The 22898-nt window shown below is 57.0% G+C and overlaps 11 protein-coding genes across 11 annotated transcripts; 6 read left to right on the top strand and 5 right to left on the bottom strand.

Moving 5' to 3' along the window:
- Positions 1-184: 184 nt before the first annotated feature.
- On the bottom strand, positions 185-1039 carry N657DRAFT_659425 (alpha/beta-hydrolase; the record flags this gene model as incomplete). Its single annotated transcript, XM_062794982.1, has 1 exon — positions 185-1039. One exon carries the CDS (start codon positions 1037-1039, stop codon positions 185-187), a length of 855 nt encoding a protein of 284 aa, XP_062642542.1.
- Positions 1040-1403: 364 nt separating this feature from the next.
- Positions 1404-2922, bottom strand: N657DRAFT_659426 (kinase-like protein; the record flags this gene model as incomplete). Its single annotated transcript, XM_062794983.1, has 3 exons — positions 1404-2245; positions 2390-2636; positions 2893-2922. The coding sequence occupies 3 exons, from the start codon at positions 2920-2922 to the stop codon at positions 1404-1406; spliced, it is 1119 nt and encodes a 372-aa protein (XP_062642543.1).
- Positions 2923-3989: 1067 nt separating this feature from the next.
- Positions 3990-4907, top strand: N657DRAFT_327823 (uncharacterized protein). The gene is made up of 2 exons (XM_062786844.1): positions 3990-4752; positions 4826-4907. The coding sequence occupies exon 1, from the start codon at positions 4271-4273 to the stop codon at positions 4748-4750; it is 480 nt and encodes a 159-aa protein (XP_062642544.1). The 5' UTR covers positions 3990-4270; the 3' UTR covers positions 4751-4752; positions 4826-4907.
- Positions 4908-5053: 146 nt separating this feature from the next.
- On the bottom strand, positions 5054-6639 carry N657DRAFT_659427 (cytochrome P450; the record flags this gene model as incomplete). The annotated part of the gene is made up of 2 exons (XM_062794984.1): positions 5054-6278; positions 6332-6639. 2 exons carry the CDS (start codon positions 6637-6639, stop codon positions 5054-5056), a joined length of 1533 nt encoding a protein of 510 aa, XP_062642545.1.
- Positions 6640-7267: 628 nt separating this feature from the next.
- Positions 7268-9977, top strand: N657DRAFT_650963 (uncharacterized protein). The gene has a single exon (XM_062794068.1). The coding sequence runs from the start codon at positions 7548-7550 to the stop codon at positions 9726-9728; it is 2181 nt and encodes a 726-aa protein (XP_062642546.1). The 5' UTR covers positions 7268-7547; the 3' UTR covers positions 9729-9977.
- Positions 9932-12226, bottom strand: N657DRAFT_583047 (uncharacterized protein; the record flags this gene model as incomplete). Its single annotated transcript, XM_062789649.1, has 2 exons — positions 9932-10403; positions 10491-12226. The coding sequence occupies 2 exons, from the start codon at positions 12224-12226 to the stop codon at positions 9932-9934; spliced, it is 2208 nt and encodes a 735-aa protein (XP_062642547.1).
- A 644-nt stretch (positions 12227-12870) lies between these two features.
- On the top strand, positions 12871-13861 carry N657DRAFT_684987 (cytosolic Fe-S cluster assembly factor CFD1; the record flags this gene model as incomplete). Its single annotated transcript, XM_062796736.1, has 2 exons — positions 12871-12903; positions 12974-13861. 2 exons carry the CDS (start codon positions 12871-12873, stop codon positions 13859-13861), a joined length of 921 nt encoding a protein of 306 aa, XP_062642548.1.
- A 598-nt stretch (positions 13862-14459) lies between these two features.
- Positions 14460-15651, top strand: N657DRAFT_328274 (uncharacterized protein). The gene is made up of 5 exons (XM_062786845.1): positions 14460-14560; positions 14611-14847; positions 14924-14958; positions 15123-15493; positions 15558-15651. Coding segments are annotated over exons 1-4 (435 nt in total). The 5' UTR covers positions 14460-14559; the 3' UTR covers positions 15285-15493; positions 15558-15651.
- A 302-nt stretch (positions 15652-15953) lies between these two features.
- N657DRAFT_684988 (uncharacterized protein) lies at positions 15954-19143 on the top strand (the record flags this gene model as incomplete). The annotated part of the gene is made up of 2 exons (XM_062796737.1): positions 15954-17477; positions 18616-19143. The coding sequence occupies 2 exons, from the start codon at positions 15954-15956 to the stop codon at positions 19141-19143; spliced, it is 2052 nt and encodes a 683-aa protein (XP_062642550.1).
- A 976-nt stretch (positions 19144-20119) lies between these two features.
- N657DRAFT_684989 (uncharacterized protein) lies at positions 20120-20696 on the top strand (the record flags this gene model as incomplete). Its single annotated transcript, XM_062796738.1, has 2 exons — positions 20120-20197; positions 20325-20696. 2 exons carry the CDS (start codon positions 20120-20122, stop codon positions 20694-20696), a joined length of 450 nt encoding a protein of 149 aa, XP_062642551.1.
- A 116-nt stretch (positions 20697-20812) lies between these two features.
- Positions 20813-22757, bottom strand: N657DRAFT_675348 (S-adenosyl-L-methionine-dependent methyltransferase). Its single transcript, XM_062795812.1, has 6 exons — positions 22436-22757; positions 22253-22354; positions 22140-22181; positions 21975-22079; positions 21255-21890; positions 20813-21184 (listed from the first exon to the last, which is right to left on the bottom strand). The coding sequence occupies exons 1-6, from the start codon at positions 22579-22581 to the stop codon at positions 21145-21147; spliced, it is 1071 nt and encodes a 356-aa protein (XP_062642552.1). The 5' UTR covers positions 22582-22757; the 3' UTR covers positions 20813-21144.
- Between the last annotated feature and the right edge of the window lie 141 nt (positions 22758-22898).

Raw genomic sequence — 22898 nt, forward strand, 5'->3', positions numbered from 1 at the left:
TCGAAGGCCAAGAGGCCTTCCCACTTTGTATTTGCAGGATCGCACACTGATCGTTTCCTTGATTGTCGATATGGGTTTTTCACCCGGCCCACGAGGGCGCGGTTTTCCTGTATAGTAAGTTGTTGAAGGTCCGGTACGCCCTAGGGCACAGCGGTGTAGGAATAATAATAATAATATATTCGCACTAGGCGGCCGACATCGACTCCAGAAACCGCACGATATCGTCCAGCTCCTCCGGTTCCTTTATCCAGTGTCCTTCTTGCTCTGCCCCTGAATACTCGCGCCATTCAACGTTCAGGCCAATTCTACCCAGAACAATAGCCGCCCGCCGCCCCAAACTGACATCCACATAAGCATCGTCAGTTCCATGGCCTAGGAACACTGGAACCGACAACAAGCCATGCTGGGAAGCACTCGGTTCCTGTAGCGTCCTCCGTGTTGCGCCAGCCATCTCCTCCACGAAAGCATCAGAGTCAGCCTCTCTGGCGTCAGCCCGGATGGTGTCTTGCTGCGCCTGAGCCTCCTGGCCAAGGTGCCGGTCAAGCTCGTCAGCGAACGGGAGCCAAGTGCTCGCCCCAACAAATCCCCCCAGACGTCCGGCTGAGCCGTCGGCACCCGCACAGAGCAAAGACCACAGCCCGATAGCACCTCCCTGGCTGATCCCCCCCAGCACCACCTTGCCAGAGGCACCGCCCAGCCTGTCAACCTCTGCCCCAAGCAGTCGGGTCAGGTAGCGCACCGAGTCCCTGATCCCAGCCATCTGCAAGTCTTGCCTTGCCGTGGGGTCCGTCAGGGAGTGCGCCTCAAACCACGCCGGCATGTCTTCCTCAAACATCGTGCTCCACAGCTCAGCAGACGACGGGAAGACCCAGCGCCAGGACCCGAGGTGTTCTTGTAGTGTCTTGCCGGTGGAGAGCTTGGACTCAAAGAGTTCCTCGGCGAATTCTTCGCCAGTACTGCCGCGGCCGTGAAGGAGAATGATTGTGTGGGTGTGCGGAGCGCGAGGCTCTACGACATGGATAGGTCCGAAGTTGGTCATGGCTGGTTTCTGAATGACGCGGCGTGACGGCGAGCTTGATGTGGTCGTGTGGAAGGCGAAGTTGAATTTGACCAGGTAAAAGGAGGACTGGAAATTCGTCAAGGCGAGACTGTGAGAGCTGGCGGCCTAAGAACGTAACGGATTTTGGCACTTAAGAATGGAAGTCTTGTGAGAACAGAGAGGGGCACTGCACAGGATAGTGTACTGTATAGCCGCTTCGTGACAAATAAGCGCTGGAATTCATGGATTGAGCCTCACTCTGCAAACGCCCCGTCGGCGGTTGGTCCAGATTCCTCGAGCAACGAAACCTTGCTGCGCGCCAAAGTTGGTGTTTGACAGTGACCGCCTGCCCGCTTTCACCGTTTCATCCTAGCCACCGGTCAAGGAGTGTATCAATGGAATATTCAACTGGCCATGACCCAATGGCGTCTGTTGGAAGGTATTCAAGCCAGTCGAACAGTTTCCCATGCGCGTTGATTGTAGAGAGAGCTTTGACAAACTCCCAATGCTCCGGATACCAGCCGCTCAGTTCCCAATCCAAGAGCGCGGTGACTCGGATCTTGCTCTCAGTTTGGTCAGGCGCGCTGCCCCTTCCGTCGGCTTCCCACTTGACCATGATGTTTCTTGGATGTAGATCGCCATGTGTCATCACGAGCCGGTGGTCGTCTCTCATCGCAGACCGGATCATGGCTATCCAGGCAGTGGCAGATCTCCCAGGTTGGTGACACAGGAAATCGTTGAATTGCGCTTCAGTCTCAATCGCGCGCTCACTCAGGCGTTGCTGTCTTCTCATGTCCTTGCAGATCGCGGATGTGAACCCGCCAAATCTTGGCTTGTCGCCCTGATGCGGATCTTGCGCGTACGGTCTATCGCGGAGTGCACGGAATATGTCGTTGAGCTGGTTTCTTATCGAGATCTTGTGCTCCGTAGAGAGGCCTGGCCACAGAGACTCGAGCGTGACGCCATCAGCCCGGGACACAAAGACGTAAGTCTTTTGCCTCGCTGTCAGGCAGCCCAGATACGACGGTGCAGGGACTCCTGGGGCGTGGGTGTTGATGTATCTCAGATTCTCCACCTCGTCGGGATCAAGCGAAGAACCGATCTTTATAACCACCGACTCTCCGAGGCCGATGACAACGGTGCCGTGCAATGCCCAGAGTACTTGACCGTTTTTGATCGCCTTGTTAATGCCGGCGGCCAACTCGCCTGTTTTGTGAGGATCGGCGCCCGGGCGGCAGTCGTGATCATTCAAGCCAACCAGTTGCATGACACTCTGGTCGAGATCATGGGTGATTTGAATGGGCGGTTTCACGAGAAAGTCCTGCCATTGCGCGTCTCTGGGGCTCGTACCAGTTGTGCTTCCTTCCGGCTGCCTCTGCTCAGTTTGCTGCGCTGCTCGGGGCTGTTGGCCTTTCGCTGCAACCTTCTTCTGCGCAGCGTGTTCAAGCGTCCCTCGAAGCTGTGAATACGAGTTCGCCTGCTGCTTCAGGGTCAGCGCTAAGTCTGCTGTTGGATCGCTCTTGAGTTTCGACTTCAACCGGTTGAGTGTGAGGGTATTGGCCAGCTCGTGGGCTTTGTCGATCTCGGGCCCCGCAAGCTAACTCTGGTCGCCCCGCTGCAGCGACTCGTTCATAGCTGCAAGTTTATCGGTTGTTGGCGATGGTGCGGATGGTAGTTGAGAATGATGTTTTAGTCATGGTCTTTGGCAGGGTCGAAGAATATGTTGACTCCAGGTGAGACGACCGTGCCAATCCCGCTCTCTCGCCGGCCAATCAGCTTTCAGCCTCGGTCATTGACGCCAGATGCAACGCTGCTGCTTGCCTCGCCGTCTTGGCGCCCTGCGAACAGGGGACGGGATCCTGGCGCTGAAAATGCATCTCCATCGCGAATGCGCGGAACGTGTTCTAGAGGACTCGATGGGGGTGAACGAAGTAGAATGGGCGACGCCTTCCGGCCTCCGTCGCCGGCGCCGTTTGGAGTCGTTACAGAGGCGGCCCCGGCTCGGGAACGCGAACGGGATCTCGTCCGGCAGAACATCGGGCAAGCGTTGGGCCGGGGCAGCTGAGTCAGCAGCCGCAGTCTGCAACGCCAGAGATTTTGCTTTGACAGCTAACCTAGCACGCCTCCCACTGGAAGTCCATAGCACAGCACCCGCAAATAATGATACGTCTGAGGTTCATTCGACTTGTTTCAAAGAAACGTCGATCACTCCCGTCAATAAGGTTCCTGGTGCCGCTGTGGAGAACACCAGCAATCAAATTCATCATGATGGGATATCCCGAGCGTCAACCACAACACCGGCGGCCGTAGAGGTGCTGGGGGTACATAAAACAGTACCCACAGATGAGGCTGCGCCCGAGTGCCGTTCGACTCGTTCCAAGAAGCCGTCCACAGATTCCGTCAAAGGAGTCCCGAATGCTGTCCTGGAGGCCAGCAATAGCAGTCAACCCCATCCTAGTGAGATACCCGCACCGTCAATCACGACACTACCAACAAAGGTTGTAACGAACGGGGAGCAACAAACCGGAGGATGGTCAGCGGCACAAGGATCTGGGGAGAGCTGGAACTGTTGGAACCCAACAACTTTCCCAATGTCGATTGATAGGAAGACATCCGCAGATGTTGACGGTTACGCCACGGATCAATCTGTCGGAACGAAGCCGCCTTGATGGCTGCATTCAACGGACCTCGGTGGTTGATTGGTGCCAGCACTGCAACCCCTCTTCCTTACATACTTAGTCCTCTCCCATGCCCATCAACAGCATGGTCAATCAATCACTTTTACCACCTTAAAAATTCAATCCACTGCTTTGACTGGGAATAGCTTCTTCCAGCGCATATCTCAGCGGTCATCGCCCTGCAGGTTCCAACACAATCCACCGCTCCCAAAGCTCCTGTCCATGCCCTAGACGGACCACAACCCGTAACGGTGTCGACATCAACTGGGCCAGGTTCAAGTGTGGCTTTGCCGCTAGTTTATAACGGAGCCATGATTTACGACAGCCGCGCCGCGAAAGCCATGGTCTCCCCGAAAGTGACCGCAAAATATCAGAAGCCGACGCGGAAACTCACCACAGTCCGAGAGCTGGCGCAGTACTTCCCGGACCGTTACGAATATCGCCCAGAAAGCGCTCGCATTTTGGGTACTAACCACAGCGATTTTGCACAACCCGCCACTCGCCGGACATCGTCCTCGGGCACAGCCGGCCGCAGGCGAAAGACAATACCGAAATGCCGGGAGTGCAAGGAAAAAGGACGACGAGTACTGCCCAGGCACAGTGCCGACTACGCCGTATTTGCCCTCTCCAGAAACGGACTTCAACCCGACAAACGTCAGTCCGGTGGCCAAGGCCTCGTACTACCTCACTCTTGGCCTGGAACGGACGGTGGACGGTGATCGGGTGTGCTACATGTGCTTTGGCAGCTTGGGAAGTGGGCCGGAAGCGTGCCGGAAGCGTGCCGTTGCAAAGGCTGAGTCCGACTCTCGTCGCCATTAACACGGACTTATCACTCGGTCGCAAAGTGGTTGTGAGCTCGGTCTCTCTCAAGGACAGGGCGAGCACCCTTGGCTTGTCCCTCCACTACTCACTGCAAACTGCCACGATTCATGAATTCTCAGGCCGAAAACACAGACACGCTACACGAATTTCGCCACCGGAAACGGGGCAATACCATCGCCAAAGCAGTGCCCAGAACCCACGAACTCCTTGACGGTGAAAACCATGCTGAAAATAGGCACAAGTCGAAGGCATTCGCTCAGTACTGACAAAAGGTCATCAGCGACAGGATGAAGCCGTGAGAACAATATCGCTGTTGTCTAGAGAACGATTGGAATCACACCAGGCTATGATCAATTGGGCGGCCCACGACAGAAATCAGTCCTAAAAAAGACGGTGAGTTCATGTGCTTCCAGAACGAAAAAGTTTGAGTTCCTCCGGGCTGATGGTCTCCGCAGGTGAGCTCGTGTGGCCACCATTTTGCGCCGCCGCCCCCAGGACCACATATTCACTCCCCTCAGTGTCTCCTCCTTAGCCCAATCTCCAAACCCAACGGCTTCCTCAAGAAGCCCTCCCTGGTATCCATGTGGTTCTGCCTCAAAACCACTTCATACCGCCTCGCCCAGGTCGCCACAATCAACTTCATCTCCATCTCCGCCACATTCCTCCCCACACATGCCCTCGGCCCGTAGCTAAACGGGATAAACGCGTTCTTCTGCCTCGGCGTCAAGCTCTCCCACCGCTCAGGCCGAAACACATCCGCATCCGGGCCCCAGATCTCCTTGGAGTGATGGATCGAGTACGTCGGCACGCTGAGAACGGTGCCGGGCGGGAAGTAATGGCCCTTATAGTGCAGCCCCTTGCTGTCAGGGGGCACCTGTCTAGGCAGGCCGATGCCCGAGGTGGAGTGGAAGCGGAGCGTCTCGTTAACGACGGCCGAGAGGTACGGCAGGTCGCGGACCATGTCGAAGGTTGGCACGTCCAAATCGGCGGGGATGGCGGCGTCGAGCTCTGTCTGGAGCTTTTGGATCACGCCCGGGGTGCGCACAGCGTGGAAGAGGAGGGCGCACGACGAGTTGGAGGTTGTGTCGCTGCCGGCGATGAGCTGCGTCAGCGCCTCGGCCGTGAGCTCCTGCCGGCCAAGGGGCTCGCCCTTCTCGTCGCGGCCTTCAATCAGCCGTTGAAGGAGGTCCTTGCGCTGGGCCGGAGGCGGGTTCTCCAGGCGGGCCTTGACGCGCGCGATGGCGATGCCCGCGAGGTTCTCAACTGCTTGCAGGCCCTTGCTAAAGAAGGGGTCCGGGAAGTACTTGGCGTAGGGCTTGAGCTGAGGGAGGATGCCCAGGGTGGCGGACACTTCACCGCGACGGTTGAGAATCTCGATCGCTGGGGCGTAGATGGGCGGGCTGTCAGGAGAAGAGCGAACCTCGGCCATGTCGGCGCCGGATGAGAGCATGCCAAACGGCGCACCGAAAGCGAGGTCACCGATGACATCGAAGGCGAGGTAGTTGAACCAGTTCAGGCAGTCGACATAGGCAGCGCCATCGGGGTTGTTGGAGCGCGAAATCAAACTGTCCAGCTGCCGGACGAAGAGCTCGAGATTGCTATGGATGTAGGGCTCGAACTGGGCAACCGACTTGACAGAAAAGGTGTGCGAAACAATCTTGCGCTTGCGTGAGTGCTCGGCGCGATCTCTTGTGTTGAACAAGCCTCTTTGGATGCTGACGAAAGCATCATAGAAGTCCCTGGGAATGAACATCAGTGCCGTGCCGCATCTTGCTTCACTGGATGTACTCACGCTTTTAGGAATCCATTGCCATGGCCATAGACAACCTGAATGGCCTCGTCATCGCAGAGGCTTACATGGTTGGGTTGGATGCGCACAACGGGACCCAGATTCTTGTGCAGCTTGTCGACGGTCTCGTATCGATTGCCTCGGCGACACACCAGCAAAAGCCACCAGTTTGTGAATTGGGCAGGGAACGGCCCCGGGATCCATCGCAAGTGTCGGTAGGTCACGAGATATGGGTATGCGTAGTAGGCCACAGCAGCGACCAGGAGGGCGGCTGGCGCCCATGGCGAGAGGAGGAATGTAACGATGGCCATCTTCTGTCAGGTCGCAGCACACAAGAGGGCAAAACATTGGGCATTGGAGACAAGACAAACCTTGGGTACCGGCGATATATATTGAAATCAGCTGCATCCGTCCGCCATTCCATGACACACTGGGGTCCCCACTTCACCTTCCTCGTGAGTCTGACTGGTTAGCAGTCGGCGAGACCAAGCGTGAGAGCAGATCTTGTTGCTGAACTCAGCCTCGTGCCACGAGCTAGCCCCCGGCAGCCGGGGTCGGCATGGAAATCTGGGCTCTGTGATACGTCCCGGCGAGTCCGCAACATCCGCCCGAATTCTGCAAGGCCGGCTCCGTCATCTTGGTGTACGGAGTCCCACCCCCCAATGCGGGGATGCGGAGGCTTCGACCTGCCGGCATCGTGCACCGGCATTTCGCATTTCGTGGAGAGGATGGGCCGTGGCCGAGGAGACGTCATAAGTATTGGTCGGAAGGTTTCGCTCTTCTCGCGACTCCGAACCGGTGCCAAGCGAGTCAGGGGCGACTCAAGCCTAAAAATCCAGGAGAAGTGGATACCCAGGGGGTTTGAAAGAGACAAGGGCGCGTTTTAGCTTGGCGTGCTGTAGCTCGCGAGGGAAGACTCATTTCCAGTGGCAACCCGCTCGCGTTGAATCCTTTGCACGACCCAGCAGTGGCCGACGACGCCATGATGTCGGAGCCTTTGAGATCTACTTCATTGGCGCTTGATTTGAACGGGTTCGAGCTGGCCGGCTGGAGGCGTTGATGCCTCATTCGCGTCATGAGGTCCTTGCACGTGGCGTCCAGTCTCGAGACCTGGGGGTTTCAGCCCTAAGCCATGCCACGACACTGCTATCAGCCGCTCGTTTTTGGGACGGCCGTAAAGGATGAGCGAGAATCCTCAAAGGCGCCTTGATCCAGGAGGATGAGGGACCTAGATATTTGGGTGTGGTGCTGCACAGCACTTAGGCATCATCCGCCTTCCAAGACAACAACACCCGGACTTAAACCCTACGTATATAAACGCCTCGAAAATCCAGCTTCCAACATCCGACTGCTCACCGTGCTGGATGTCACCCCAACAAACCTCATCTGCACGCTCCGCGAGATAGCATCGCCCGATGCAGAACAGTATGACTGTCTCTCCTACACATGGGGCGACCCGTTCGGCCGAGTCGTCAACCCCACGCCGCCGCAGAAAGAGATCCGTTGCGACGGACGCCTGCTCCTCATCGGCCAGAATCTTCACGACGCGCTCGTCCACCTCCACGGCATCGCCACCCTCAGAAGCACCCTCGCGGCCATCTGGGTCGACGCCATCTGCATCAACCAGGACAAAGAGTCCGAGAAGGCCCACCAGATTAGAATGATGCACAAGATTTACGCGAGCGCCTCGCGCGTCATCATCTGGCTGGGCCCGGATGAGACGGACAGCGGCGACGGCGGGGTGGCAGCAGAACTTCGAGTCGTCGTGGCAACGATGCGCCAGGAGCTTGGCGATAGCATGGCCGCTGTCGAGGCCCGTCTCGAGGAGCTGCGCGACGGAGAGCGGGCGGAGAAGGCGGATCTGCCGCTAATCCACGCTATCAAACCCGATTCGTGGATGGCTGTGCGGGACATCATATCCCAGCGTGCCTACTGGCTGCGGCTGTGGGTGTGGCAGGAAGTCATGGCCGCGAAGCAGGACCCCGTCGTCGTGTGTGGACAGCAGGTCATGACGTGGGAGGAGGTCCGGCTCGCGTCCGGCGGGCTCACCACCTTTGGGGATGCAGCCATGACCCGGCGGGGCAGGCCACCGCCGGTTCGGAACGAGGTGAAGAATGGGGACTGGCTGGCGCCGAACTTGCCGCACACGATGGCGTGGTGGCGGGACATGTACGTGGAGAACGGCGCCGACTGGATCAAGCAAAAGTTTGGGCGGCTGGTCCTGTCGCTGAATCGCAACCTGTACGTGTGCTGGGACGAGAGAGACAAGATCTACGCGCACCTGGGCCTCTGCCAGCGGGAGCAGCTCGCCAAGTGGAGATTTTCGAAGTCGTTCGACAAGTTGTATCTGCGGTTCTGGTGCGAGGTGATGCAGAGGACGAAGGAGGTGAATTTCCTGACCTTTGTGGAGGACGCCGCGTCGAGGAGCCAGCGGCCCAGGATGCGGCGCGATGGGGAAAAGGTCAAGGAGCTACCGTCTTGGGTTCCCGACCTGCGCTGCCGTCTGGAACCGCCGAGCATGTGGGACTATTTCCAGTCCGTCGAGTGTTTCAATGTCTCCAGGGGCCTGGAGGCGAGCAAGGGGCTAGAAGTGTTCGAGAAGCAGCGACGGATGCGCGTGTGGGGATATCGCTTCGACCGAGTGAAACGATGCGGCGAGACCAGCACAGAAGCTGCCGAGCGGTACTCCCTCCCCGGTATTGTCGCCATGCTCGGCGCTATTGCCACAAGCCCTGAAACGCCATATGGCTCGCAAGAGAATGCATTCGACGCAATCTGGACCTCGATAGCGATCTTGACCGACTCGGAAACCGACCCCAGCTTTCCCATTCCGGAATCCCACAAGGAGCGGGCCATGCTGTGGTTGTATGATGCCATGGCCGCCGGCAAGGTGTTCCGCAAGACCAACACATACACCCAGGAGCAGGAGCGGCTTTTCCACGAGTTTGTCGACGTTGGGGGACGAGAGCTGCTCTCTAACGTAAACCAGTACGCCCAGGCCCACAGAAATCATCTCGCAGGCATGGTTGCCCGTGTTCGATCGCCGAGCGCTGCGGGCGTGGATGCCTCGGAGCCTTTACCGGCCCTTAATCAACAGCCTGGGACAGGACATATTGGGATGGCTGCCGTTGCAGTGGGAGGGTATGGGCTCCGGCGGATGAGACTGTTCATGACCGAGGAAGGATGGGTCGGCAAGGGTCCAGAGTCGATGGAGCATGGGGATGAGATTTGGATTATCCCTGGGGGAGAAGTTGCTTTCGTGCTGCGGAGCAGGGGCCGCAACTGCAGGGGCCGCAACTTCACCTACATCGGCCACGCCTACGTCCACGGTATAATGGATGGGCAAGAATGCTTACGCAGATTCCGTGGCGTCCCTATGACAGAGATTAACTTGATATAGGGCAACTCTCAAACGTTTGGAGCGTCGGCGATTGACGTCGCGCAGTCATAACTAGCCCTCCCACCGCCGTTGTTCTGGCTGTGTAGACGGTGATCATGCCGGGGTACCTCAGCGCCGATACCGTGCACCGGAAAACGAAAAGATATACGAAAACAGCGCCATGTTCATGATAGTACATTGCTCGCTAGCAGTCGCTCGTACACTTAACGAAGCATGTAAGAAAGGTCTGGAAGACTCGCAATGATGCGTTGCGCGGTTTCATCATGTGCGTCCTGCGCATTGCTGACTAGTGACCTCGTTGGTCTCACTGGCGTCGATGATGGGTAGGGCCTAGCAGGTATTGGTGGCGGCATGGAGCTCGCCGGCGCCAATTCAGAGGCAGTTGTTGGACCCTTAGCCGGCGTGCGTTGGAGTTTGGCGGTAGAGGGGGATGACTCTGCATGATCCGACCCGAATACCGAGAAATCAGCCTTTCCCCAGGGATCCTCTATGACTTGCGCAACTGGTCGTAGCTCTTGCGAGACGGGTGCTGCAGAAACCGGGACAGCGACCGGTGCTTGCAAGGATGAGCCGTCTGTGGCATGCTGGGACGCCACAGGCGAAGTAACCATTTCGCCCCATTCATCGTCGCCGTCGCCGCGGTCAACCATGTTACCATGGGATCGAGGAACCGTACTTCCAGTGGTGGTCTCTAGCTTGGGTGAGACAGGAGGCCTATCCGAAGTCTTTGTTTGTGATGTAGGAGCAACGGGAGCCGAGAACGCCGCAGTCCCATCGGGAGGCTTTGCTTCCATGTTCACCTCATCAGTTTGGGCTGAGGGAGCAGGTAAGCTGCTGTCCCAACCAAATGAAGCAGCAGCTGGCCCAGCGCTACCTGATGCGCGATGTGTGGGGCCTTGCAGCGGAGACCTCGCAGGACCGTCGATCCCTTTGAGGCCGGCGGTGGGAAGTGATTGGAGTGACGAGGCTCTCGAGTGCGAAGCTCTCTTCTTCCCAAACACAGCGTCCAGGGCAACGGGCTCTGCGGATGAATCCCATCCAAACATATTCTTTTGCGTCTTGGATATCCCGCCGCCAAGTGCAACACGCCCTGCAATGGAGTCTTCCTCCATCCAACGGCGGACAATCTTGATGGTATCATGATGAACGCTTGATGAGGGCCAGGCAACCCTCCTGTAATTGTCGTCGTCTCCAGCATTGTGTCTCCGAGATGACCCTAACCGGGAAATGCGATACCAGGTTTTGCGCTCCGAGATCTTAGCAAAACTGTCGCTTATGATGTGATCCGGTAACTCAAATTCCACGATACTTGTCTTGACGGGCTCTGTCGGAGCCATAAACAGCTCGGAAAGTGAAACTAGGTCCACAGGAAAATCCAGAGGACCAAACTTGGCGATTGGAGATGGGGTCGAGGTCTTGTCGGGTGGAGGTGACGACAATGCAGCGGGGGCTGTGTTGAGCACTTGTGGAAGTTCTGGTGGGGTTTCTGCCACTGAGGGTTCAGCGACAGGTAGAGATTCGGTTTGGTCAGTCTCCTCGAAGTCCCCGAAGTCGCTGGGCTCACTTGAGCTCTCGCCGGCGGCCACTCTTAGGGGACTCCTGCTACGCGCCCTTTGAATAGGCTCGCGTTCCTCGCTAGCTGCCCTGGCAAGTCCATCAAATTTGACGACAAGCTCTTGAACTTTCCCCGAGAGTTTTCTAGATATCGGTCGTAGTGTCTTGGGTTCCTCATCGTCGGACGTACCCGGCGACGCCTGGCGCTCCTCCTCCTGGTCTGTTTTGTCGTTAGAGGGCGTCGACGACTGATAATCGCGGTTCTGTGCTGCCAAATCGACACTAACGCGCACGTGGCTGTCAGAAGCTGACGCGGGCTGTTCCTCAAGCTCGTCTTCGGCAATATGCTTGGGGTTGACGGTATTCGATTGGTGCGGTTCAGTAGGGCTCTGCTCGGACGTATCAACCGCGTTTGTCTTATCCCACACTCTGCCTTCTTCAATCACCAAGCCATCCTTCCCCAACAGGTCAGGTGGGGCTTCGACGGGTGATGCGGCTTCGACAACCAGACGAGGGGTGGAGGCAGCCTCATTCGAAGGTCTCCGGGAAGAGAATCCGCTAGCCCACGGGTCTGGAGATGGCTGTCGAAATGCGGAGTCATTTCTTGGTTTTGGCGTGGCTACGCTGACAGGCCACGCAATCGGGCTGGCCTTGCTGAGGAAATCTTCTCGTGGTGTGGCGGCTAGATTTGGACTCGAACCTCCCCAGGCCCCGGCCCAAATGGAATGCGCTGGGGGCGTCTCAGAAGCTGTCGCCCATTCCCCGAAACCGTCTTCGTCACCTCCCCAGGGTGGCTGTTCTGGCGCAGCAGGTATTCGGGGAGAGCTGGAGGCGGAGAGGAAGGCCCGTGGCGGCAAAGCAATGTCGGACTTGATCGGCGAAAGTTGTTTTTGGTCCTTGTCCGTGTCTGGCGCTGCCCAGGGTGAGCCCCACGGATCGTCCATCATGTATCACGCTGACTGTCATGTTGTGAGCGGCCGCTCATGTCCACAGCTCGGTATGCGTCAGGGAGCAACAGTCGGTAGAATCGAATCAGCGGGAAAGGGGTAAGTTGACAGCCAATCGGTGTTGCGTTGAGACCGGAACAAGTAACCTGGCGTCAAGAACGGTTGGAACAAGCCATGAATCTGTTGGATGACGTTCGCTTAGGGAGTAGGTTCGAGTTGACTCTCGGGGTCGAATGCGACCGCGCCAAGGTGGTGGAAGCTTCAGCGGTTGGAGAGAAACAACATCAGCGGTTACGAATCGGTCGCCGTATGATTTGCCGTACCACCACGCCAGACGTTGGCCTAGAAGTTCCTTGCGTGTCGAGGCGCGTGTGGTCAACTTCAATTCGAAAGTCTCAAGAAGGAGGAAACATTGTCAATGGCAGGCATTATGCATGGCTTGGCGGCCGGTTGACGGCGCGCTTGGCGTGGCACGGCAGCGCCCCACCCCCGCTGCTGATAAAGCAAGTGGCCAATTTAGGAGGTTGAACTTGACTCCAGCAAAATGTCATCACCCACGATGTTCTCCGCAGGTTCAACCACCTTGGGGGACGACTTCGGGGATTCTTGAACACCGATTTATTCATAGATTCAGCTTCACCATGTCGCTCTCCAAAGTCAAACACATCGTTCTGGTAAGAAGCTCTCGGTGTCCCGACCCCGCTCCGATATGAAGGCAACAACTCTAACCCTCGATTTGACCAGGTGCTTTCAGGAAAAGGGGGTGTCGGCAAATCATCTGTTACAACCCAACTCGCGTTATCTCTTTCTCTCGCAGGCCACTCAGTCGGCGTCCTCGATGTCGATCTCACGGGCCCGTCCATCCCCCGCATGTTCGGGATTGAAGATGCAAAAGTGACACAGGCGCCTGGCGGATGGCTGCCCATTACCGTCCATTCAGCCGACCAATCCTCGGGTATTGGGTCGCTACGAGTCATGAGTCTCGGGTTTCTCCTGCCACGCCGGGGCGATGCGGTGGTATGGCGCGGGCCGAAGAAAACAGCCATGGTACGGCAGTTCCTGTCGGACGTGTTCTGGGACGAACTGGATTACCTCTTGATTGACACACCGCCGGGGACAAGCGATGAGCACATCTCGTTGGCCGAGACGCTGTTGCAGAAGGCGCGAAGCGATCAGCTTGCCGGTGCGGTCGTCGTGACAACGCCACAGGCCGTGGCTACTGCCGACGTCAGGAAAGAACTCAACTTCTGTACAAAAACGGGCATCCGTGTCCTCGGCGTTGTCGAAAACATGAGCGGCTTCGTGTGCCCGAACTGCAGCGAATGCACCAATATCTTCATGAGCGGCGGAGGAGAGATCATGGCCAAGGACTTCAACGTTCGGTTTCTTGGGCGAATTCCCATCGACCCCCAGTTCTTGGTATTGATCGAAACTGGGAAGCAACCAAGGTATCCCGAGGGCACATCAGTCAATGGACAGGATATATCCTCGCCGCCGGAGGTCATCGGCGGGGATCAAGACACCCGGAATTCCGCTCTCTTGGTGCATAAATACAAGAGTTGCTCTCTTGCCCCGATCTTCGGCGCTATCACAGCAGACGTCGTGGCCGATGTCGCCGCTGCCGCACATTAACCTAACAGGACAGAGCACTGCACATCATGGCTCATACCAAGGCACGGTTCTAGGGGTCCGGCTTTGGCAACTGTCGAGTCTAGACTGCCCTGTCAACCTCTGGCCGCAGAATCTTGATGACGACTATTCGAGATTGTGCCACCCAGTCAGGGGCTGACTGAGTCTGGTCGCCGGGAAGTCCCAGGTTCCGAATGTGAAGCTCGCTTGCACCATAATGCTGCGTCTGAACGAAGATGACCATGCCCATATACTGGGCATTGCCCGCCACGCCTCGCAATAGGGTTACCCTCTTGCTTGACCGCCATTCGGGTCAGGGCGATTCCGGTGGCAGAGGAACGAAACACGGATCTGGTTGCTGTCGGATAGTCATCACAATCAGACAAATCAAGCCCAAGGGATGGCATGTGCGTTCAGCATCCAACTTTGCGATGCGTGCCCTATCCTTGACCTACCAGTTGCCCTGCCGTCGCCAAAATCACTGACAGTCGAATCGGGAGGTACTGTGAGTAACTGTATTCGCTAAACGCCGCTTCGAAACCGCTCGTCAGAAAGTGGCCCACGAGAACGGAGAGACGAAGCAGTGAAATGTTGGATATCGGCTGCGGGCGTCGGTCCGGAGTTTCCGTCGCGTATCTGCATCGCGGCCGTCTGTAAGGCCCAGTTGCCCGATAGGAAGCTAGCCAAAGCAGTGACACGATAGTGGGTGGAATATTCTGTACTGGCAAAACCTACCTCTAATTAGTTCAAAGTGTTAGGTATCTTGATCGTCCAGAAATCGGGCGTCTTCTGCAGGGCACAGAAGCCGGTATCCTTTTTGACCTTGACCAAGGCTCGGGCAATCCCGGCCGTGAGCTTGTTGGAACCCAATCGCCGCTCTGGCGGCGGGCAACTCAATTGCGGGGCGGAAAAGAGCTGCATCGACCGACCTCACTCACGTGCTTCTACAACATGCAAATGTTCAAGTATCTGCGCCCGCACGGTATTCGGTTGGTAATCAATGTGCTTGAACGTGATGGGTGGTTACATGTTTCAAGCAAGCAAGAAATTTGACACAGTTCGCAGGTTGTAACCGCCTGTTTCCGCTGGGCATAGTAAAGGTACGGATCCGTACCTGGTATCCGTATCTCCATTGATCACAGTCGCACTACGAAGGAGGGTGACAGAATGCCCTCAGCGAAAGTGTGTGGGACGGAAATGGAAAGACCCGCCCAATTCTTGGCGCTGCCCTGAATTTTGGTGCCCCGCTAACCTCCGAGCTTAGCTATCGAGAGATTTAAATTCTGCCGCCGAGTTCAGTAGCTCTGCTTTCAATTGTCGTTCTGGGCTGCGAAAAACACGCATTCTATTGACAGTCGGAGTTGCTGCGAATACACCATTTACGAGCGAAAACCCAGACGGTTCATTTGCCGTGGTGCCCCACTGAGGATATTGTCCCTCAACAACTTCGCTGTTCCCAACTGGTCATAACCCGCCGCTCTACAGGACACCCCGCCTCCGCCATGCTGAGAAGGCTATAACGACGACGTCTCAGCCTGCGCAGCTTTCACTTGCACCGGATTATATACCCTTTCGCTTGTCTCCCCGGTCAATGACCTCAATTGATCTCCTGCGCTTCCTCTCCAAGCCCGCAAAGTACCACTCCACAATCCGCTGCGCTTTACACAGTCGAGATGCCCGCTAACCACATGGCTTCCAGGCCTCGATAGCACGATTCTTGACCGTTAACCCTCACCAGATCTCGCGCTTGCTCGATCATCCAATCCCAGTCGCCTGTCCGAGCTTGCCACTGCCGATACACGGCTGAGGTATCGGCGCAACTTTTAACCACGGCTCACTCCAAGAACCAGCCCAACATACCGTTCACAAGGCTCTATCACTATCCCGTCCGTGGCCGGCCTCCCTAACGTCCCCTTGTGACGTTCGACTCTCCCACCAGCACACTGCAGCTGGCTTAGCCAGCATATCGAACGACACCACTTCCTGTGGGCCTACTCTCTCAAACGGACACCGCAAGGTTCGTTTGAGCGGCAGCTAGTGTCCCGCGGACGCTTCCACCACAGGCGGCACCTCGAATACCCCTCACCGGTTGACCATGGCTAATCTCGATATCCCCGCCAACTACACCCTTCCGCCGGGCCCGGGAAGTCTGCACCTGACCATCAACCATGATGTTGCCGCCGACCTAGACTCGAGCAATGCCTTCGAGGGCCCCGAAAAGCTCCTCGAGGTTTGGTTCTCGCCGAGCCCGAATGCTCTGCCACCCAGCGCCAGAGAGAACGGTCTGAAGGCGGTTAGCCCTTCCACTTGGGAAGGGATGCTAGATCTCGTCAACTGCAAGGTCCTGTCCATTGTCAAGTCTGACCATGTCGACGCTTATCTCCTTTCCGAGTCCAGCATGTTCGTCTTCCCGCACAAACTCATCCTCAAGACGTGCGGAACGACGACCCTGCTGCTGGGACTGCGCCGCCTCCTGCGCATCGCTGCTGTGGATGCCGGTTTTCCCTTCCACAACGCCGCCTCGCTTGACGACATTCATGTCGCCGCCACCCCGCACCGCGTCTTCTACAGTCGCAAGAACTTTCTCTTCCCCGACCGACAGCGCGGTCCCCATTCGAGCTGGAAGGAGGAAGTCAAGTTCCTAGACGATACGTTCGAGAACGGCAGTGCGTACATGGTCGGACGGATGAATGCCGATCATTGGTACCTCTACATGACGTCGCCTTCTGGCACGACTCTGACGCCACCTCTGACCCCTCGTTCCAGCAACCATGGCAGTCCCGTCCGCAACTCCAAGATCCCGACTGGCATAGTGTCGCCTTTCGGCGGAGCTGTCGATGACACCGCGGATGAAACCCTTGAGGTTCTGATGATGGATCTTGACCCCGAGCTTGCAAAGCAGTTCTACCTGGAACAGGCGAGTGCGGTCGCCAGTGAACGGGTGCCTGCCCAGGCTCAGGAAGCTCGTCGTGCCGCCCAAGACAGCCTGGGAGACATCGATTCGACTGTTGATGTCTTCGCCAATTGCGGAGAGTCTGATCTCTCGGGCAATCAGGGTACCGATGCTGAGATGACCAGTACCGAAGCATTGACTACCGAAGGGCATGCGCTTGGCACGGTTGTTTCCGAGACCTGCGGCCTCGCCCAAGTGTACCCTACCTCGGCCTACCCGGATGCGCGCATCGACGCCTATCTTTTCTCGCCGTGCGGCTACTCTGCCAACGGCGTCGTTCCCGCCCCGGCCTCTGGCGCAGACGAAAAGACCAAGCCTGCGCATTACTGGACCGTCCATGTCACGCCGGAGCCCATCTGCTCGTATGCCTCGTTCGAGACCAACGTTCCGAGCGGCCAGAATGGGCGTCAGACCTCAGACATCATCGAGCATGTTGTCAACATCTTTAAACCCGGCCGGTTTACTGTGACCTTTTTCGAGGCCAAGAACAAGCAAGCTGATGGCGATGCTGACCTTCAAACTGCTCGCGGAGCAGGCGCCCACAAGCGCATGGACGGTGTCAAGGGTTATCGTCGCATGGATCGTATTGTCCACGAGTTTGACGACTACTTTCTCGTTTTCCGTTATTTTGAGCGCGAGGGATGGGCTGGCGACAAGCGCGCCAGAGTGGGTGAGGATTATTAGGCATTTGTGGGTACTGATTGGGGATGCAACTGGGTACGAGTTACGACTTTCCTGTTCGCCGTTCCTGTTTCGTGCTGCAAGATTGGGTGATTCTGTCTCCTGTGTTTATCCACCTTGGATTCTGCCTGTTTTCTATACCTTGACTCAGGAACTGTTTCATACTAGCGTTGTTGTTTTGGAATGCCAGTCGCGTTTCTTGGGATATCTCTGGGTGGCTGTCGAACTCCGTCACACATTCCAACCGTGTCTCAGTTTGAGACTTGCTGCCGCTCGAGTCTTGGACCTCCTGGCCTTAAATGTCCCCAGTCCCCGCCGCCGTGTCGAAGAATGTCATCCATCACAGTTGGCGGGCCATTCTTCCATCATCTGCCATGTCCACCTTGCGAAATTATCTGGGCTGGATGTGGATGGCCATCCCACCATGTCCTCATCTCAGAGCATCATGGCGAAGTTATTGACGCGTCTGAGCTAGCCAGGGCCTCTTATTTGGTCGTTTGCTCTTTCCAAGGCTTCCTCCACGCCCTTTCGTTTTGCTACCGCCGGCTAAACGTCTTTCGCACCTACATCCGGTAGATATGCCCTCTTCGGTTCATACACCGTTTTCGGTTTCATACACCGATAATCAGCCGGAAAGTCAGAGCTCCAGAGGGCAGCACATCACGCAGTGGCTGCCACAGTTGGTTCTCGCAGCCCTGATATCTATTGCTGTGGCGTCCATAGTCGGAGTGTCGCCCTCTGCAGTGGCTTTCAGTAATAGGCGACGAGTTGGGAAAGCCTAGACATGGTGGTTAGCTGGCGATGAGTGTAGGCGGTGTGACTCCGGTGACTGATCAGATTGGAGTGAACACTCGCCCAAAGATGGAGTTCCAGATCCGATGAGCCTGCCTCGGCATCTTCCTCAGCCGCCTGCAGGTCTCGACGAGGGCTGCGGACCGAGGCAGTCGTTAGCTGACACCCGCATTCGCATCTCCAGTCCACGTCTTCGCTCTGCTACATCTCACTGCACCTCCTTGCGTCTCGCAAAGGAGAGAGCCTCTACCTCAGTCCGCCCCTCCCATCATTGCGCCACCTGCTCCACTCCTGGTCAACCCTCATAATCCGCATAACAGCCGCACTCTAGTCCGGCGCTCGCGCCGCTGTCGCGGTAGCCATCTATGGCGGCGGCGGTGGCAACAACACATCACACCTCAACGTCGACATATTTGCCTGCGCTACCATCTCCGTTTTCAGGTGTCTCATCATCGCCGTCATCCAACTCGCCTCTCGCCCTTTCACCCTTCCTTGGATATCTCCTCCGTCTTTCGAAGAAGAGACGTCCACAGAGACAGGGAGTTCCACAATTTGGCGAAAAGACGGCCGCGCTAAGCACCGCGGGCAGCAGCGCCGTCAGCAGCGACAGGAGCACGGACGGAACACTCCCCGGCTCCCCATCGCCTACCGCCCAACGCTCCAAGGCTTCCACACCCTCCACGCCTGGTTCGTCCGCTGCGTCATCTTCTTCCAAGGTGCTGCTCAGCGGAACAACGAGCCGAACCACCTCCACTACCCGCTCCCGACATTGGAAACGGGATCCGCACAACGAGGGATATCATTCAGCTGCCCCCTCCGCCCTCGCCGGAACTACAACGCCACACATCGGCTGGCCTGACCGGCGACAGTGCGTCAGATGCCAGCAATGCCGCCGAGTTGAGTAGCTGGGCGGGGGAAGTGAGCAAGCTTGAGGAGGAGCCGGTTCCGAGTCCTTCCGGACTCGGATTCGTATTTTGCTGGCGCTTCGCCTTGTTCCAGCGCAGGGAGCTCGCCTGGGTGGTCTGTGCAGAAAAGTAATGAGGTGAAATGAAAGCAACCTGTTGCCTCTGAAAGCAAGGCTGCTTGGGTTGGGGGCAGCGGTCGGGGTGCTACGGTGCAGGGTCCGTCGGAGTTTGGGTTTGGGAGGAAGCGTGTTGCGATGCCGGCTTTCGAAGGTAAGGCCAGCGGTGGTGGTTCCGGCGATGGGCTCGGGAAGGGTAATAGAGATCAGGGTGTTGGCGCTCCTGCTCCGCCTCCCGCATCCCAGCCGCCCGTCCCAACGTACTACGTTCCTGGAGCATGGGTGTTACAGGGCATTGTTGAGGAGACAACTGGGAACGTCTGAACATTTTCCTTACATGATATAAATCATGTCCGGGTATGCGGTCTGGATGCTCTTTGTCCGTTCTTGGCCCCTTGAGATGGCGCATTTGGAGGCCACTCGGTTTTGTGATGCCGAACAGATTCTGTCACCTCTTGGGGCCGGCGAGGGCCAGGACAGTGACCTCCACCTAGTCAACAGGTTAGCATATCATATCGTGAGTCTTTCGGTCTAATTCTCACTACCACAATAAGCTGTCGGAGATTGTGGAGTCTCTCTTCAAGTTCGATCTAACTTACTGGAGGAGGAACTCCCTTTGGGACTTGATTCCCGGTTGGAATCCTGACGACTTTTTATGTGAAGGCGTCGGCGAAACCAGCAGGTTTGGCACCTCAATTACGAAACCCGTGATAAAACCCCGCAGCTAGACAAGTGCTTGTAGGGCGTACGGGAGTAAGCATCTGCATCCTCCACGAGCACGGATTACAGGTCAGCACTTCACAACTACTCCATCATGGTCCCCGTTCGACCGGCATTGCCCGGAGATCTCGACGCCATCGCGGCTATTCACACTTACTATGTGCTAAACACCGTAATTGCCATGAGCCCCAATGCCTCCCAAGCAAAGCTTATGAAACACATTGACTGACCGAGCACTGATGACTGGACAACCACTGCAGGTAAACTCATTCACCGCCAAGCCACGCTGAGCAGAACAGCACCACTCAACCTATCAGCACATCGTCTCTGATGGCCTGCCCTACCTCGTGGCTGTCGATGACGACGACGACTCGTCGGATCGGTCCTTGCCGGCCACCGTGCTCGGCTACGCGAACGCTCACGACTTTCGTGGCGGCGTCGAAAGTGCCTACCGGCACACGGTCGAAATCTCGCTCTTCTGCCATCCCGACCACAGGAGCAAGGGCGTGGGGTCGTTGCTACTTGAGAAGCTGGTCTCTGCGCTTAGAAACCCGGCGAGGCACCCGGTTTTGCATCTTCCTGATGCACGGGGAAAGGAGAGGAAGGTGAAGGAGGTGATGGCTGTTATGGCTGTGGACGACCTGGGGGAGGGAGGGGGTTTGAAAGTGTGAAGACCTTTATGAGACGTTTGGGTTTGTACTCGTGAGTCGCCTGGGGCAAGCCTATGAAGAAACTGCGGTCTGCGAAACTGGGTTAAGCTCGGCCGATGGTAGGTAGTTCTTCAGATCAAAGTGGGGTCTCCGATACAAAGGCATTGAGTGGGCTGACAGATGAGGATGCTATAGGGTTGATACCATGTATCTACAACTTCCCGCTTTAAGTTGTCATAGCTGAAGCGCCGACAATGCCATAAGACCATCCGTTTACTTCCTCTCCCATGAATTTCAACGCTAGCTCCGGCAGGACCGGCAAAAGAGATCTAGAACGCGGGATTGCGATTGTTGTAGACGTGCGACCCAGTACTACGTGGTGACTGCGACACAAGTGAACCTCGTCCAAGGGCTTGCACATAATCAAATCCACTCAGACAACCCGAATATTAGGTAGACAAGGTATCCATCACTCAGAAGCGAGTGGCTTCTGCGTATATACGGTTTTTCTGCGAGCTTCGTCAGCATGAACACATGCCAAGGCCACAACCATCTGCTTCGCGGCACAAGATCACTCACAAGGGATAATAGGCGTGATACGACGGGTTCTTGATGGCCTGGCGCACCTTCGCGAGCAGAACCGTGACTTCGTCGGGCCGCCAGCCGAGGACCTGGGTGCAAATATACGTGGCGAAGCCCTCGAGCCCTTGCTCGAGACTCAGCCGGTTGAACAGGCCGACCTCCTTCCACCGGGAATCCGCCGCCCACCCGCCGATGGGCAGCCGGACCGAGCTGGTGTGCAGGGTGCCCGTGAATCCGGCGCCGCGCAGCCAGCCTTCCCAGTGGTCGGTCACCTCGAACGAGCGCCCCATCTTGCGGCCCGCCTCGCGGAAGACGGCGCCCCAGTCGTGCCATACACAGTCATCAGGCAGCGGGGCGTCGTTGCCGGCGATGGGCAGGGCAAACTCCTGCTGCTCGAGCCAGCCGCCCGGCTTGAGGCAGCGCAGGCACTCGGCGTACAGCCGCTCCCAGTCACGGACACAGCCGACCAATCCCCGGATGTGGATGTAGTCGAACGTGTCGTCCGGGTACGTCCAGGGATAGTCCTCGCAGTTGTCAAGCTCGAATTTGCAGTTGGGCGGCACCCAGACCGGTTGGATGGGCGAGAGATCGGTGCCGATCACCTCAGCTGAAGGGTGTTGGTCGGCGAAGTCGCTGTTTGTTCAGAAGGCGGTAGGGTTTCACTGTTTAGTGAGATGCTTCACGCACGCCTCGAGGACGTTGAGAGAGTCGGCTTACATTGCCCAGATACCGGTCCCAGTCCCCAGATCCAGCACCTTCTGCGGGTTCTCGAGGGGTGCGAGATGCAGCTTGTTGTTGAATGCGACATACATCATGTGGTGGCTTTATTGGCAGGCCTGGCGTCAGCTTCAGTCTGATATGCGCGGTTAGAGAGGGACTCACGCCATATCCAGGCCCTCGTTCTGCCGGTCGTCATTTGGGCCCCTTGAACCCAATGCGTCTGAGGTTAGCAGAAGCTGAGGAATCAATGCTCCCGCGGTCCAGGGGCTTCATACCAGTATTCTGCATCCTTGAAGTTTTGGTAGGTCCGCCCATGCAGCCTACGGTACTCCAAGATTGTAGAGTTGATGGATGTGGTTGAGCTCGAGTTGCTCTCTCTATCACATTTGCCATGTTAGCAGGCGATGTGTGTAGGCGGTGTGATTCCGGTGACTGATCAGATTGGTGTGAACACTCACCCAAAGATGGAGTCCAGATCCGATGAGCCTGCCTCGGCATCTTCCTCAGCCGCCTGCAGCCGGAGCGGATCTGAGACTGGCTCGGCGCTGCTGTCAGCGGCCGGAGGAGACGGCGACTTGGATGGTGATTTCGGCTTGTCGCCCATAATAATGAAAGCCGGCAAGTCTCGAGGTTGATCTTGGGACCTTCCGTCGCTGGTGACGAGTGAAATGCGGGAATACGCCGTGCTGTATCAGGGTGATGATAATGGATTTTGTGTCCAAGAAGGGAATAACTGAGGGGTTAAGATGTCGAGAATCCCACCTCGTTTACAATCGCACGTTTACCAATCGTTGCAGCTTGAGCAGAGCAAGGGTTGAACCCCGGTACTGGGTGCAACCCCCACGCTCGCCATGTTCAGCCTTGTTGGATTTATCCCACTTAGACGCCGCATAGCTGTCGCGGGTGATAGATACACCCAGG

The sequence above is a fragment of the Parathielavia appendiculata genome, assembly GCF_033297405.1.
Source record: "Parathielavia appendiculata strain CBS 731.68 unplaced genomic scaffold N657scaffold_38, whole genome shotgun sequence".
Taxonomy (NCBI): Eukaryota; Fungi; Ascomycota; class Sordariomycetes; order Sordariales; family Chaetomiaceae; genus Parathielavia; species Parathielavia appendiculata.